General features: G+C 32.7%; 2 protein-coding genes across 2 annotated transcripts; one reads left to right on the top strand and one right to left on the bottom strand.

Moving 5' to 3' along the window:
• Positions 1 to 1,249: 1,249 nt before the first annotated feature.
• LOC116623544 (killer cell lectin-like receptor subfamily F member 1) lies at positions 1,250 to 14,248 on the bottom strand. The gene is made up of 6 exons (XM_032390765.1): positions 14,164 to 14,248; positions 6,855 to 6,953; positions 5,836 to 5,991; positions 3,004 to 3,143; positions 1,874 to 1,986; positions 1,250 to 1,370 (listed from the first exon to the last, which is right to left on the bottom strand). Exons 1-6 carry the CDS (start codon positions 14,246 to 14,248, stop codon positions 1,250 to 1,252), a joined length of 714 nt encoding a protein of 237 aa, XP_032246656.1.
• On the top strand, positions 7,766 to 8,997 carry LOC116623611 (GPI-anchor transamidase-like). Its single transcript, XM_032390900.1, is given in 1 exon segment — positions 7,766 to 8,997. A coding segment is annotated over 1 exon segment (1,188 nt). The 5' UTR covers positions 7,766 to 7,780; the 3' UTR covers positions 8,969 to 8,997.
• Positions 14,249 to 14,601: the final 353 nt, after the last annotated feature.

The following is a 14,601-nucleotide window of genomic DNA, read 5'->3' as shown; positions in this document are numbered from 1 at the left end:
TTTCTAAAATTTAGTTAAGCTGAAGGAAATGTTAAAACCATCTTGGTCACTGTCCACAAAATATTAATTAATTACAAAGGGAAAAGAGAAACTTTACAGTGAAGTCTGATAGACATCAGATTAAGCATGTGAACAAAGTCAATAGCATCAACAATGGAACAAATAAATGTGTGTGCCGTCAGAAAGGATGCAGTGAGAACTTCTCACTGTTTCTGCCAAGGAGCAGTTGAATATAACCATGAGAAATAATCAGACAGATTCAAATTGAAGAACATTTTGCAGAATAACCGGGCTGTAGTATTCAGAAGTGTCAAGTTGTGAATAGCAAGGAAGGCTAAAGAACTCTTCTAGATTTAAGGAGATTAAAGAGACATAATAACTAAACGCAGAAGATGATTCTGAGCTGGATCTTTTACTCTAGAGACAATTGGCAAACCTTAAAGAGAGTCTGAGAATTAGATGGTAGCACTGTGTCAATGCTAGTTTGTTAATTTTGATCATTATTTGTGATTAAGTAAGGGATTTTTTTTGTAGAAAATATACACAAAAGTATCCAATGATACTTGAAATTTTATAATAAAATGTATCAATCTGACAAGTAATTCTCAAGAGGTTCAGGAAGAAGGAAAGTGCTTTTGTGCTGTACCTGTAATTTTATAAGTTTATGATAGTTTCTAAATTTAGTTTAAAATTGTATAAAATCTAAAGAAAACAACATATTTAATGCTTTTGAGTCATAAAATCCAGTTTTAAGGTTTATATCAAAGAAATAACAGGTATTACTTTTTAAAAAGATATTCAGAACGTTTACTGCAGCATAGTTTACAGTAGAAAAAACTTGAGAACAAAGTTAATGCTCATCAAGAAAGCAGTAAAAAAATGTATAAATCCATACTAAAGCACAACTCAGAATTATATGAAATTTGCATAGGATATTGTTACAAATTAAACAAGCACAATACAGAAAAGCAGATATAATTTGATCACATTTGTTGTAAAATGAAAAATGAATAAAAATCTTGAGTATGAATGCATGGACTCACACTGGATTATATTACCACGTAAAACATTGAAAGGGAATATTTTAGATTGTTTACATGGTGTACTCTAAGGTTAGAACCAAGGTAGATGATGGAGGGAAAATGGAGAAGACATTTTGTTGTTTAATTGCAGTTCTATTTTTTAATTGTAGTTTTAAATTCTTACTCCTTAAGATTAATATTAGAACCTAATTGGCAAAAAACTTTGATCATTGATTATTGATTGATTGACAAATCCATTTGAAAACACTGCTGCAGGTTTCAGAATAAATTTTGTTTTCCTTGGTGGCAGCACAGCTATTTTCTTTGGCTGGTCCTTTTATGAAAAATCTGTAGAAGAAGGGATAAATTCATTGTTAATCATTGTGGCCAAAGATATCCATTTGTGTTTTCAACTAATACCCTCCCTTAATTGAAAGGCCATTCAGATTTTAGGGCATTTTCAAATCCCTTGATTCACTAAAAGTTACAATATCTCTGTAACTTAGTCTTATTCTCTGTGATTTGCACAGAGTTCCCAGAGAGTCTGTTAGAAATGACAGAGCTAAGAGTAAATCTGTGTCCATATCTCTGTTCTAGTCTTCTTTCCATTTTTTTATATGGTGTAGTCTTTAAACAATAAATGCACAATGATTACTGTTTTCAAATCTTTTTGCTTTGAAAACAAAACCAAAATATCCATCATTATTCCAGTGAACATTAAATCAATTTTCATCCTTTCAAATTCCTTAGTATCAAAAATTATTTCAGAGTTGATTTTGGTGGACTTAGAGGTGTTTTATGGAGATAAGTTCTATAATAGACAGTAAATCAGACAGTGTTTTTGGACTCACGTCTTTGAATCAAATGGAGAACCATCCACCCAGGTCCATGTCCTCTTCAGTGATGTAAAGTTAAGCCCAATCCACACATAGTTTGTTTGTTTTAGATTTTTCCGTATAAAAGCCTAAAAAGTGAGTAACGAGTAACTAAGTGAACAGAATATTTTAATAATGTAGACATACTAATTAAGATTTAGAATTTTATTGGACAATTAGCATCCTACATGAATATTCTTATACTAATCAATTCATAACTTATTTACACACACTATATATTTATTACATACATACACATACATATATATCACTTGTAAATTGAATAAGAATATTCAGCCCAGGACTAGCATGAGTCAAGTGAAGCACTGGCATTGAGCACAAAAATTAGGAGGGTGCCAAAAACTCAGTGATTGAGATAAATGATAATTTAATGGAAGGGTGGGAAGAAATTTGAGAAAAGCCATTTTTTAAAAAGATTTCATTTATTCATTGATTGATTTTAGAGAGCCTGAGAGAGAGTGTGTGAGAGAGGGGAGGGGCAGAGGAGGAAGGAAAGAGGGAATCCCAGGCACACTCTGTGCTGAGTGTGGAGCTTGATGTCAGGACCTTGAGATCATAACCCTGAGATCATGACCTGAGCTGAAATCAAGAGTCAGATGCTTAACTGCCTGAGTCACCCAGGCACCCTTGAGGAAAGCCATTTGTTTTTCATTCATTTAGCATAATTTTTTTTTAATTCAAGTAATTAACATATAGTGTATTATTAGTTTCAGAGGTAGAGTTTAGTGATTCATCGGTTGCACATAAACACCCTGTGCTCATTACATCAACAAAGCAGTAAAAAAATGTATAAATCCATACTAAATCCATACTAAATCCCTCCTTAATATACATCACCCAGCTACTCCACCCCCAACCCCCTTCCCCTCCAGCAACCCTCAGTTTGTTCCTTATGATTAAGAGTCTCTTATGGTTTGTCTTCCTCTCTGATTTTGTCTTGTTTTATTCCCCTCCCTTCCCCTATGATCCTCTGTTTTGTTTCTTAAATTCCACATATGAGTGAGATCATATGATAATTGTCTTGAGGAATACCATTTTTAACTGCACAGAGATTAATGTCATAACCCTGACACTAAACCACTTACCATTTCAAGTTGGTCCTGAATGATTGGTAGATGAGATTTTCTTCCCAAACAATACCCATAACTGTCACTCCAACTTTTCATCTCATTAGAGAACCAATAACACTTTTTTTGATATTTGAGCCATTCAGATGGGCACAACCCTATAGGGAAATGGAGGAAACAAAGAAAATTAAGTTACATGTGTATTCAATGAAAATTGAATACTTCTGTGTCGTATAAATAAGAGTGGAGCTGTACGATAAAATCACTCTAACGGAGTGCTCAGATTTAAAAGATTTCCAAATTACAAATGATAATTCATGGGAATTAAGAAATTAATTTCATAAGATGAAGCAAAACTTAGACAAAAGAGGATTTCTTTTTCATGCCCAGTTCTAATGTAATTACTAAAATAACATGAACCATTTAAGCTGTAAATTGCATTAATGCTACTTGTGAGATTAAATATTATTTATACCATTCTCTTAGAATTTAATCATATAAAGCTTTAAGATTTCTCTCCTTGTCTTATGTGCATAAATCTTTCCTTAATAACTCTTTTTTGATATTAAATAGTATCGAAAATAATAGTTTTCCAGCCCCTATATAATTACAAGTTGAAGTTCTTTGATTTTCTTAAATTAAATTAAACTGAGGTCTTCAATTGAAAATATCTGAGACTTTGGAATAATAACGAGAGAAAGTAAATTGTATGAATAAATATGAGTTCAGGTCAGTATAACTATTCAAACTTATGGCCATTAAAATCTCCCTTCTTTTTTTTTTTTTTTAAGATTTTATTTATTTATTTGCCAGAGAGAGACACAGCGAGAGAGGGAACACAAGCAGGGGGAGTGGAGAAAGAGAAGCAGGCTTCTGGCTGAGCAGTGAGCCCGATGCAGGGCTCTATCCCAGGACCCTGGGATCATGACCTGACCCGAAGGCAGACGCTTAACGAATGAGCCACCCAGGTGCCCCGAAAAATCTCCCTTCTTTATTGAAGTAAAATTCATGTGACATAAATTCACCATTTTAATCACCTTAAGGTGCAAATGCCATGGATTTTATTACATCCACAATGTGCAAACATAACTACTATTTAATTCCAAAATATTTTCATCACCCCAAAATGAAACCCTGTAAATATTAAGCAATCATTATTCATTCTCCCTATCCCATTAAGTTTTAACACTGGAAAATGTAAATCTTCCAAATTAATTCTTCTTTTTCAAGATTATTTTTGTTATTCAGGATTTCTTCCAATTTCACATGAACTTTAGGATCACCTTGTCCATTTCCACAAAAAAAAGGCCATTGGAATTTTGATAGGAATTTCTTTGAATCTACAGAGCACTTTGATTAGTATTGCCATCTTAAACAAATTGTGGACCTATACAAACAGAGGAATGTTCTTCAGTCAGAAAAGGGAATAAAATGCTGATATATGATAGAACATGGATGAACCTTGAAAACATTATGCTAAGTGAAAGAAGCAAGACACAAAAAGTGAAATATTGTATGATTCCATTATATGAAAGTCCAAAATAGGTAAATCCACAGAGACAGGAAGCAGATTAGTGGTTGCTAAAGGCTGGGGGAGAGGGAATGGGGAATTGCTTACTGGGAATAGGATTTCTTTTTGGGTGATGAAAATGTTTTGGAACTAGATATCGTCGTTGAACATTCATATGTCCTAATGCCATTGAATTGTTTTATTTTAAATGGTTAACTTCATGTTTGTGGATATTTCCTCAATTAAAAAAGAAGAAAAAAGTAATAAGAAATTAATATCTTACAACCTGATATACAGTATTTAGACATTTTAATAAAAGTTTAATGGTGTCTATATGATTCCACGTTTACTTATCAAAGCTTTCTTACTTCTGAAAAAGTTCCATTATAATACCCAACATAATGACGAATTAGCTAGTCAGAGTCTAAAATAAGTGTTAAAATTACAGTATTTCAATTAGTTTGGGACTTGTAAAACAGATAGATAATCCAAAAGAAAAGAGTATCAATAAGTAAATGATAATATATATGACATTTTCATATGTGATAAAGAGAACAACACAAACTAGTGGATTAGAGAAAATCCTTTTTTTAAAAGATCTTATTTATTTATTTATTTATTTATTTAGAGTCAGGGGAAGAGCAAAGAGAGAGGGAGAGAGAGAAACTCCAGCAGACTCCCCACAGAGTGCTGAGCCCTACTTTGGGCTTTATCCCAGGATCCCAAGAGCATGACCTGAGCTGAAAGCACGAGTCCGATGCCTAACCGACTGAGCCACCCAGGCGCCCCTAGAGAAAATCCTTTGATAAATAATTATAAAATAAATTAATCTGCACATTTCTCACATATACTATAAAACAAATTGTTGAAGGCCCAAAAAGTTAAGCACTTTAAAGTTAAACTAAAACAAAATTGGAAGTAGAAGGGACAGTTTTCTAAAATTTTGTATAATTGGAAGTTATAAGCATAAAATCATAATGAATCATTCATTGTGTATAATTACTTTTATTCATTTTGTACTTGAAAACTGAATAAATAAGAGACAAAAATAGCAGTATTTAAAATACTGCCTTATAATCACAATTAACTTTCCGTATTTGTGTGTTTCAATTTGATTTTAAATTCCTGAAGGGAAGAGCCTCTTTGTTATGTTCTTTTCACTGATACTATCCTCCCACCACAAAAAGAGTAATAAATTATATGTGTATATGAAGTTTTGAATGAAAAGTAGATTGATATCAAATCTTTATTTGTTAATGTAATCTGCATAACTGTTAAATAGGATTTTTCAAACTTAGAAAGCCAAAAGAATTTTATGGGGCCAAAGTCTCTAGAGATACCTGAATGGTCTGTAGCTTTTGAACCACAGTAGCTTGTGTCCTTATTACTTATATTTCCTCTTGTGCCACTGTTCATTTTCAGGTTTCCAATATCATCATGTTGGGTGATACTTGAATTCTTTGCTTCTTGGCATTTTAGCAATATTCCCTGAGAAACTTAAAAACAGAATTATTTTAGCATTGGGTAAATATCTCCTCCCTGGGCAGTGCTCCAGACACAGATTCTTTGGAATGATTCTGATGATTGGAACAAGAAACAACTGAAGGGATAACTAGAAAGTTTCTTATTTTCATTTTATTTAATGAAAAATAATTTCAAATACTACATAATTAATTCACTTATAGAATACATATTTGTTGAGGATCTGTTCTGTGCCAGGCATCATGCTAAGAACTGGTGAAACAGTAGTAAATGAAGCAAAATTTCCACTCTAGGGAGTATACATGCTCTTTCCATGCCTTCTTAATGTCATGATTTTGCTGAAATCAACAACACTGTGCTTAGCCCATTCTACCATAATTACTTATTTAAAGTCTATTTCTTTCACTAGGGATTTATCACCATGATTATTCCTTTTTTGGTTTTTTGGTTTTGAGGGCTTTTTTTAATTTCAGAAATTTGTAGTAATGCTTGGGGTATAGTAGGATAAAGTATAAACTAAATACAATCTTAGATACAACATGTAAACATTTTTAAGAAAAATCATGAAATTCTATTCACAGGTTTCTAAGAAATCCAAAAATGTGGTTTCCCAATACACATCACACACACACACACGCACACACACACACACACAATTTTCTTCCTTTTAGATTGTATGCCATTTGAGGACAAGATACCTGATTTGCCTACATATTAAATACATTGCTATGGAGTAGAGTATACGGCTTTATACATAGTAGCTTCTTATTAAGACTTTGTTAACAAAAAAATGAACAAATGAATGAATGAATATGAAAAGAGTCATAAGAAAATAGTAAACATTTTCTATATTTTTATTTAAGATCTTTTAACTTACCCAGTAAAGACAGGGAGATCAAAGTCAAAACCAGAATACCATTTACTGTTCCAGATATCCCCAATAAGATTTTATACCAGTGCAACATCACAGAACAATCTGAGAGATTAATCACATGAATTAGCTCAGAAAAGTACATTTCCAAGAAGTGAAAGCAACTGTAATAATAAGATTACATATAATATTGGTTTTGAATTTTATAGGGTAGTAGGCAATCAAAAGCTTAAAACCTAAATAAATAGGAAAATATATACCTATTTTATTTAGTAATGGTAATACTGCATATGGAGAGCAGTTATGATGCACGTTATATTGAATCTTAAGAAATTGCTAATACTTTACATAATAGACCTAGTGGATAAAGAATTTTAATGTATACACCTAATAATTCCCCAAGCGTGCATGCGCGTGCACACACACATGCTCATGTGCACTTACAGATACACACATATATGGTCCCGTTTCCGTAGTGTAGTGGTTATCACGTTCGCCTCACAGATACACACATATATATTCACATAAGTATATACTTTCTAATTAATAATTTGCTTTAATGTAATATTCACAAGTCATTCAACCTATTTCATCTACTAAGGATGTAATACAAATCAGAACTAAATATGACTCCTGATACTTGTTCTTTTAACCTAAAAAAATCCTAAAATCTTTTCTAACCAATGCAATAATGACGTTTCAGCTTCTCATTAGATGGTGAACTCTTTAAGAGTGATAACTGTTTTATTGTTCATATGCCTACGCTGCTATGTTAGAGATAAGATGTGCATTCAGTGATGGCTATTAATGAACAAAAGGATATCATAATAGAGAAAGTAAATAGTCTCACCCAGGGCCTCAAGTATATATGTTGCTATTTTTCTCAACCTCATCAAAAAGAACTTAGCTTAGGGAAGCTGAAGCCGGGAAACATGGTGGCCACCTGCTTTCTCAGCAAGGGTTTGACTACCCTGGCAGGGTTGTTGCTTTTGTCCTTCGGCACCTTGGCCGCTAGTCAGATCGAGGATCAAGCAGAACAGTTCTTTAGAAGTGGCCACACAAACAACTGGGCTGTTTTGGTATGTACATCCCGGTTCTGGTTTAATTATCGGCATGTTGCAGATACTCTCTCTGTTTACAGAAGTGTCAAGAGGCGAGGTATTCCTGACAGTCACATTGTTCTGATGCTTGCAGACGATATGGCATGCAACCCTAGAAATCCCAAACCAGCTACGGTGTTTAGTCACAAGAATATGGAACTAAATGTGTATGGAGATGATGTGGAAGTGGGTTATAGAAGTTATGAGGTAACTGTGGGAAATTTTTTATGGGTATTAACCGGCAGGATCCCACCTAGTACTCCTCGCTCAAAACGTCTTCTTTCTGATGATAGAAGCAATATTCTTATTTACATGACAGGACATGGTGGAAATGGTTTCTTGAAATTTCAAGATTCTGAAGAAATTACCAACATAGAACTTGCAGATGCTTTTGAGCAAATGTGGCAAAAAAGACGCTACAAGGAGTTACTGTTTATTATTGATACTTATCAAGGAGCATTCATGTATGAACGATTCTATTCTCCTAACATAATGGCTTTAGCTAGTAGCCAAGTGGGAGAAGATTCACTCTCGCATCAACCTGATCCTGCAATTGGAGTCCACCTTATGGATAGATACACATTTTATGTCTTGGAATTTTTGGAAGAAATTAATCCAGCTAGCCAAACTAATATGAATGACCTTTTTCAGTTATGTCCTAGAAGTCTCTGTGTGTCTACCCCTGGACATTGCACTGATCTTTTTCAGAGGGATCCTAAAAATGTCCTGATAACTGATTTTTTTGGAAGCGTACGGAAAGTGGAAATTACAAGAGAGACTATTAGTTTGCAACCAGATTTAGAAATCATGGAAAGCAGATATAAGAAAGACTGGATGGATGAGGAACTCATGGAACCACTGAAATAAGCTGAACAACTTCCTGTAGCTCAGATAATTCACCAGAAACCAAAGCTGAAAGATTGGCATCCTCCTGGCAGTTTTATTCTGGGATTGTGGGCACTCATTATAATGGTTTTCTTCAAAACTTATGGAATCAAGCATATGAAGTTCATTTTCTAGATGTGATGTGTGAAGAAGACGGCATGGAAGACTGCAACCTTGGATAAAATTTTATGTCATTATGCTTTTTAAAAAATACATTGTTTTTGTGTGAATTGGGCAAAAAGTATAGGGAAACTAAATTTGAATGAACTATTGATTTTATAACTTAAAGATAAATAACTGTTAATGCAAGTGCTAAGTGGCACTAATTATACTTATTTTTTGTTGTGCATGTTATTAAAAAGATTGAACAAAGAAAAAAAATAAAAAATAAATAAAAAGAACTTAGCTTATGGAATTGTATGAGTAGTTTATACTGAGTAAATGAACATCTATATTTTGCATAATAGCTTATGTCATCAAAGATAATTTTTATAAATGCATCACAATAATTAATAAGGAACCACTCCCCATAACTATGATTAAACTTAGAGTTCAGTCAATAAATTGAGTTATTAATACTGAAATTTGTGTTCCAAATACCCTTTAAACCTGTGGGAATTAAAAAAACCACATTTGAAGATGCTAAACTCTGTCAAGAAAAAGCATAATAAATCATATGAAACAGTATGTCAGAGAACTAGTACACAGTTTTTATCTTATAGTATTGACAAAGATCGTAAAATAAGATTTATTATAATTCAATTAATGACGACCCTGCATTTCCCAGATTATTTTCTAATATTTTAATATATTAAATTTATAATCAATAAATTCAAAGTGTTCAGCACATGTAAAAAAATGTCATTTATTCACTTAAAAAAATCAAACACATGATTATCAGAAAACATTAGGAGAAAAGATGTGGAAGCCGTTTCAGATTCAATTCAGACTCAATTATTTCTCCCAAGTATCATGAATTGAGCTTTACAGTATGAATTTGAGGCATATTAAGGCTTACAATTTTGGAGGAAATAACATTTTCATTACCTGTGTTTTCTCCTGTAGAGAAGTTGTAGAGAATTCTCCTGTACAGAATTTAACTTACCAATCTTTTAACATCAGAAAATAAAAATAAAAATAATTTAAAAACAAAAAGCCCTACAATCAGTCACTCCTAAATGTCCATACAAAAATCTTAAATATACTAATAGTAGCCAAAACATACCTTGACCATGGTGGGTTTATTCTAGGAATACACGGGTTGTTCAGTAGTAAGAAATTCATTTTATCTTATTAATAGAGCTAGAGAGAAATGTATCATCATTCCAATAGATGTAGAAAGTGCAATTGATAAAATCCAACAACTTTATGTTAGAAAATAAAGCAGGAATTGATGAATACTTGTTCAATATGCACAAGAGTTTTTTTTTTTTGTCTAATTAAGTTAATTGAGAAACGCTGGAAGTTTTCCACAAAAGTTTGGAAAAAAATTAATTAACTTTAGTATAAAGGTTAAAAGAAAATATTCTTAAAAGTAACTATAATACAATAATTTGCTAATGAATACACAATATAAAAAGAGGTAAATCGTGACATCAAAAACATAAAAGGCAGGCATTAAAAAGGTAGAATTTTTGTATGCAATTGAAGTTAAGCTGTTATCAGTGTAAAATAGACTCTTATATCTATAAGATGTTTTATATAAGCCTCATGGTAACCACAAAGCAAAACCTACAGCAGATGCACACATTAAAAGAAAAGGGAATCAAAGCATACCACTATGAAAAATCAATTCACAAAGGAAGACAGAAGGAGAAGGAGAAAGGAATAAGGGAATTACAAAACAGCCAAATAACAGGTAATAAGATGGCATTAGTAAGTTTTTTTCATATGAAGAATTATTCTAATTCTAAATGGATTCAATACTCTAATCAAAAGACATGGAGTGGCTGGATAGATTAAAAAAACAAAATAGGACACAACTACATGCTGTATACAAGAGACTCATTTCATCTTTAAGGATACAGGTAGGCTCAAAGAGAAGGCATAGAAAAAGATATCCCATGCAAATGGAAACTAAAAGAGAACAGAGGTAGCTATACTTATATAAGACAATGTAGAGTTTAAGTCAAAAACTGTAACAAGTGACAAAGAAGGTTATTATATAATGATAAAGGGATCAATTTATCAAGAGGATATAATAATCATAAATATATATGCACCCAACACCAAAGTAGCTAAATACATTAAACAAATATTAACAGATGTGAAAGGGAGAAATCGCAATGCACTAATAACAAGGGACTTCAATACCTCACATTCAATAACGATAGATCATCCAAACAAAAAATCACTACAAAAATCTGGGATTTGAACTATTACTTTAGAGCAAATGGACCTAGCAGACATACAGAGAACATTCCATCCAACAACAGCAGAATACACATTCTTCTCAAATGCACACAGAACATTCTCCAGTATAGATCATATGATAAGTTACAAAACAAGTCATGGCAAATTTAAGAAGATTGAAATCATACCAAGGATTTTTTTCCCAATGACAATGGTATGAAACTACAAATCAAGACAGCAGGATAACTGGAGAATTTACAAATATGTCAAATAAAGCAACACAGTCCTGAAAAACAAGTCAAAGAAGAAACCAAAATGGAAATTTAAAAAAATCTTGAAACAAACATGAAAATACAACATAAAACTTAGAGGATGCAACAAAAGCACTTGTAAGAGAGAACTTTATAGCCATAAATAACTACATTTACATTAAAAGAAAGATCTCAAATAAACTATCTAAATTTAAACCTCAAGGAACTAGAAAAAAGGGCAAACTAGAGGGAGAAAATATTTGAAAATTATATAACTCTCTGATAAAGGGTCTATATCCAAAATATATAAAGAACTCTTACAACTTACACAACTCAATTAGAAAAACAAACAAACAATCTTATTTTAAAATGGGCAGGGGATCTGAATAGACAGTTTTCCAAAGAAGACCTACAAATGGCCAAGTATGTGAAAAGTTATTTAATGGCACTAATCATCAGGGAAATGCAAACAAAACCATAATGAGATATAACTTCACGTCTGACAGAATGGCTACTATCAAAAACAGATAACTGGTGTTGAGGGTGCGGAGAATATTCAACCTTGCACACTGTTGGTGAAAATGTAAGATGGTGCAGTCACTACGGAAAACAGTATGGCAGTCCCTCAAAAAATTAAAAATAGAGCTACCATATGATCCAGCAATTGCATTTCTGAGTATATCCAAAAGAATTGAAATCAGTAGTTCAAAAAGATGTTTGCACTCATGTTTATCATGGCATAGAATGGTACAATCCTGTGGAGGGATATTTGGGGGAAAACTAGCAAAATTACATAAGCATTTACATTGGGTCCAGCAATCTTTCTTCTAGGAATACATCCCAGTGACATATTGGCAATATATGAAAAGACATATGTGCAAGCATTGCAATGTTATTTGTAATAGGGATATAATAGAAAAAGAATGCAAACATCTTAAGTGTCCAGTAATGAAACTAGTTGAATGAACTATGGTACATCCACTTAATAGAGAAATATTAGGCTGTATATAGGATTAAAGTGTGTGGGAAGGAGAGAGCAGGGTGAAAACAGCAAGACAGAAGCTGGATCTTTGGGAGCTGGAGATGTCTGGAAGTACCTTGCTATATAGGTTTGACTTTGAAAATATATAAATGTTTTAAATAATTATAAAATGATTCTAATATATAATAGGCATATGTATATTGTGATGATTGCATAATATGTATACTTATACATAATTATAAAATAAGTAGTCAAAATGAAAAAAAAAGTGATCCCTAAAAATGAAATGGAATATGAAGTAAAGGGTCCTAATCCGTAGAAAGGAAGTATTTCAAGCAATTTTATTTTTTTATTTTTAATTTTTTTAAAAGATTTTATTTACCTATTTGAGAGAGAGAGAGAGCTCGTGTGCACGCACAAGCAGGTGGGAAGAGGCGAAGGGAGAGGCAGACCCCCTGTTGAGACTGGGAGGGTGGGGAGACTCAATCTCAGGACCCTGAGATAGTGACCTGAGCTGAAGGCAGATGCTTAACTGACTGAGCCACCCAGGCTCCCCCAAGCAATTTTAAAGCATAATTTGACTGTGCTTGCCTGATGGAATATATACTAAGGACAAAAAACCCCTGCAAAAACATTTCAATCTGCTTTAAGTAGCTATATTATTAGTAATACTATTTCTATAGTGATTCTGAAGCTTTAGATAGTGGCAAAAAATGTACTTTCTTATTTTCATTAGCACCAAGACATGAGAAAAAATATACAAATATATAGTCACAGAGTTAAGTAAAAGCCCTGTGTATAATGACAGGGTTTAAATTGTCAATTAGATTCGAATGTGTATCATACCGTAAGCTTTACTAAATATTAGCAAATTTTACTATTAGCAGAGGATACATTGGTAAAGGATGAATATTAATATGCCACTTAAATAGCTAGGGTTGCACATTTATTATTTGCAGCCTCCTGAGCTCCTTTCCTGAACCAAAACACATTTTGGTTTCAGAGTGGCATCTACAAACTGAGTGTGAAAAAAAGTTTACACAGAAGAGCCATTACATTTTGTGGTCTTTCAGGTTAGTATCTCTACTTTCCAAAACAAAATTTTCCACCTAGTGAAAAACATATTTTAATGTTTTTGACATGCTGAATTAAAAACTAGTACTAAAGATGCCATTTTTATGAATGATAAGGAGGTTGATGACTGGCACTAAATATTAATTTTAATTTTATTAATTTTAACTGATTGTGTATTTTTCCTGAGAATGTCCTTAGGAAATTATATGACACAAAATCTTACTTTAAAAGCAAATAATCTGGGGCACCTGGATGGCTCAGTGGGTTAAGAGTCTGCCTTTGGCTCAGGTCATGATCCCAGGGTCCTGGGATCGAGTCCCAATTTGGGCTCCTTGCTCAGAGGGAAGCCTGCTTCGCTTCTCCCTCTCCCACTCCCCCTGCTTGTGCTCTCTCTCTCCATCAAACAAATAAAATCTTTAAAAAATAAAATAAAATAAGCAAATAATTGTTAGCCCTCGCCTTGATAAATAATAGAGGGATAGACGAACAGAGAGACAGACAGAAAGACGAGACAGAGACAGAGAGAGAAAAGCAAATAAAATAGTCCAAGAACAGTAAAGAACAGAATATTGGAAATTACTGTCCACATTCATGTTCGTATTAATATTAACCAATATTAAATCCATACCCATATTAACCCACACCAGTTAAAAAAAAACTGAATTTCATACCTTTAAATTTAAGTTGCGGCGTTTGACTAGAACTCCTTTTTTTCAATTGTAAATTCAATGTCATGTATCTTTCTTCATCTTGCATCTTCAATGTGGGTGAATATATGTGTGTATATATGTACGTTTTGTTTTTTTTTTAAGTATGATATGTAATAAGAAAAATAATAAGTCTGCTGTTAATCAGAACTAGTCCTCAAATTGTCCACTCAGAGTACAAACAAGGGTGCAGAATTTCATCTATTGGTGAAAACCTCAGAGGAAATGTTTTCTTTTTTTTTTAAGTTTATTTCTCATGACCTAGATAACACATGATTTCTCAACTGTCCACCACATATTGAATTTAATATCATATGTGGTTCTTTAAAAAATGTTTCCTGATTAACCCATAAAGTCATGGAAATGGAAATTGTACTCCTTTTAGAGTTGAGTTACATGATA

This window comes from Phoca vitulina, unplaced genomic scaffold (genome assembly GCF_004348235.1).
Source record: "Phoca vitulina isolate PV1807 unplaced genomic scaffold, GSC_HSeal_1.0 scaffold59, whole genome shotgun sequence".
NCBI lineage: Eukaryota > Metazoa > Chordata > Mammalia > Carnivora > Phocidae > Phoca > Phoca vitulina.
Note: the sequence above shows the minus strand (reverse complement) of the source record. Positions and strands in the feature narration are given on the sequence as shown.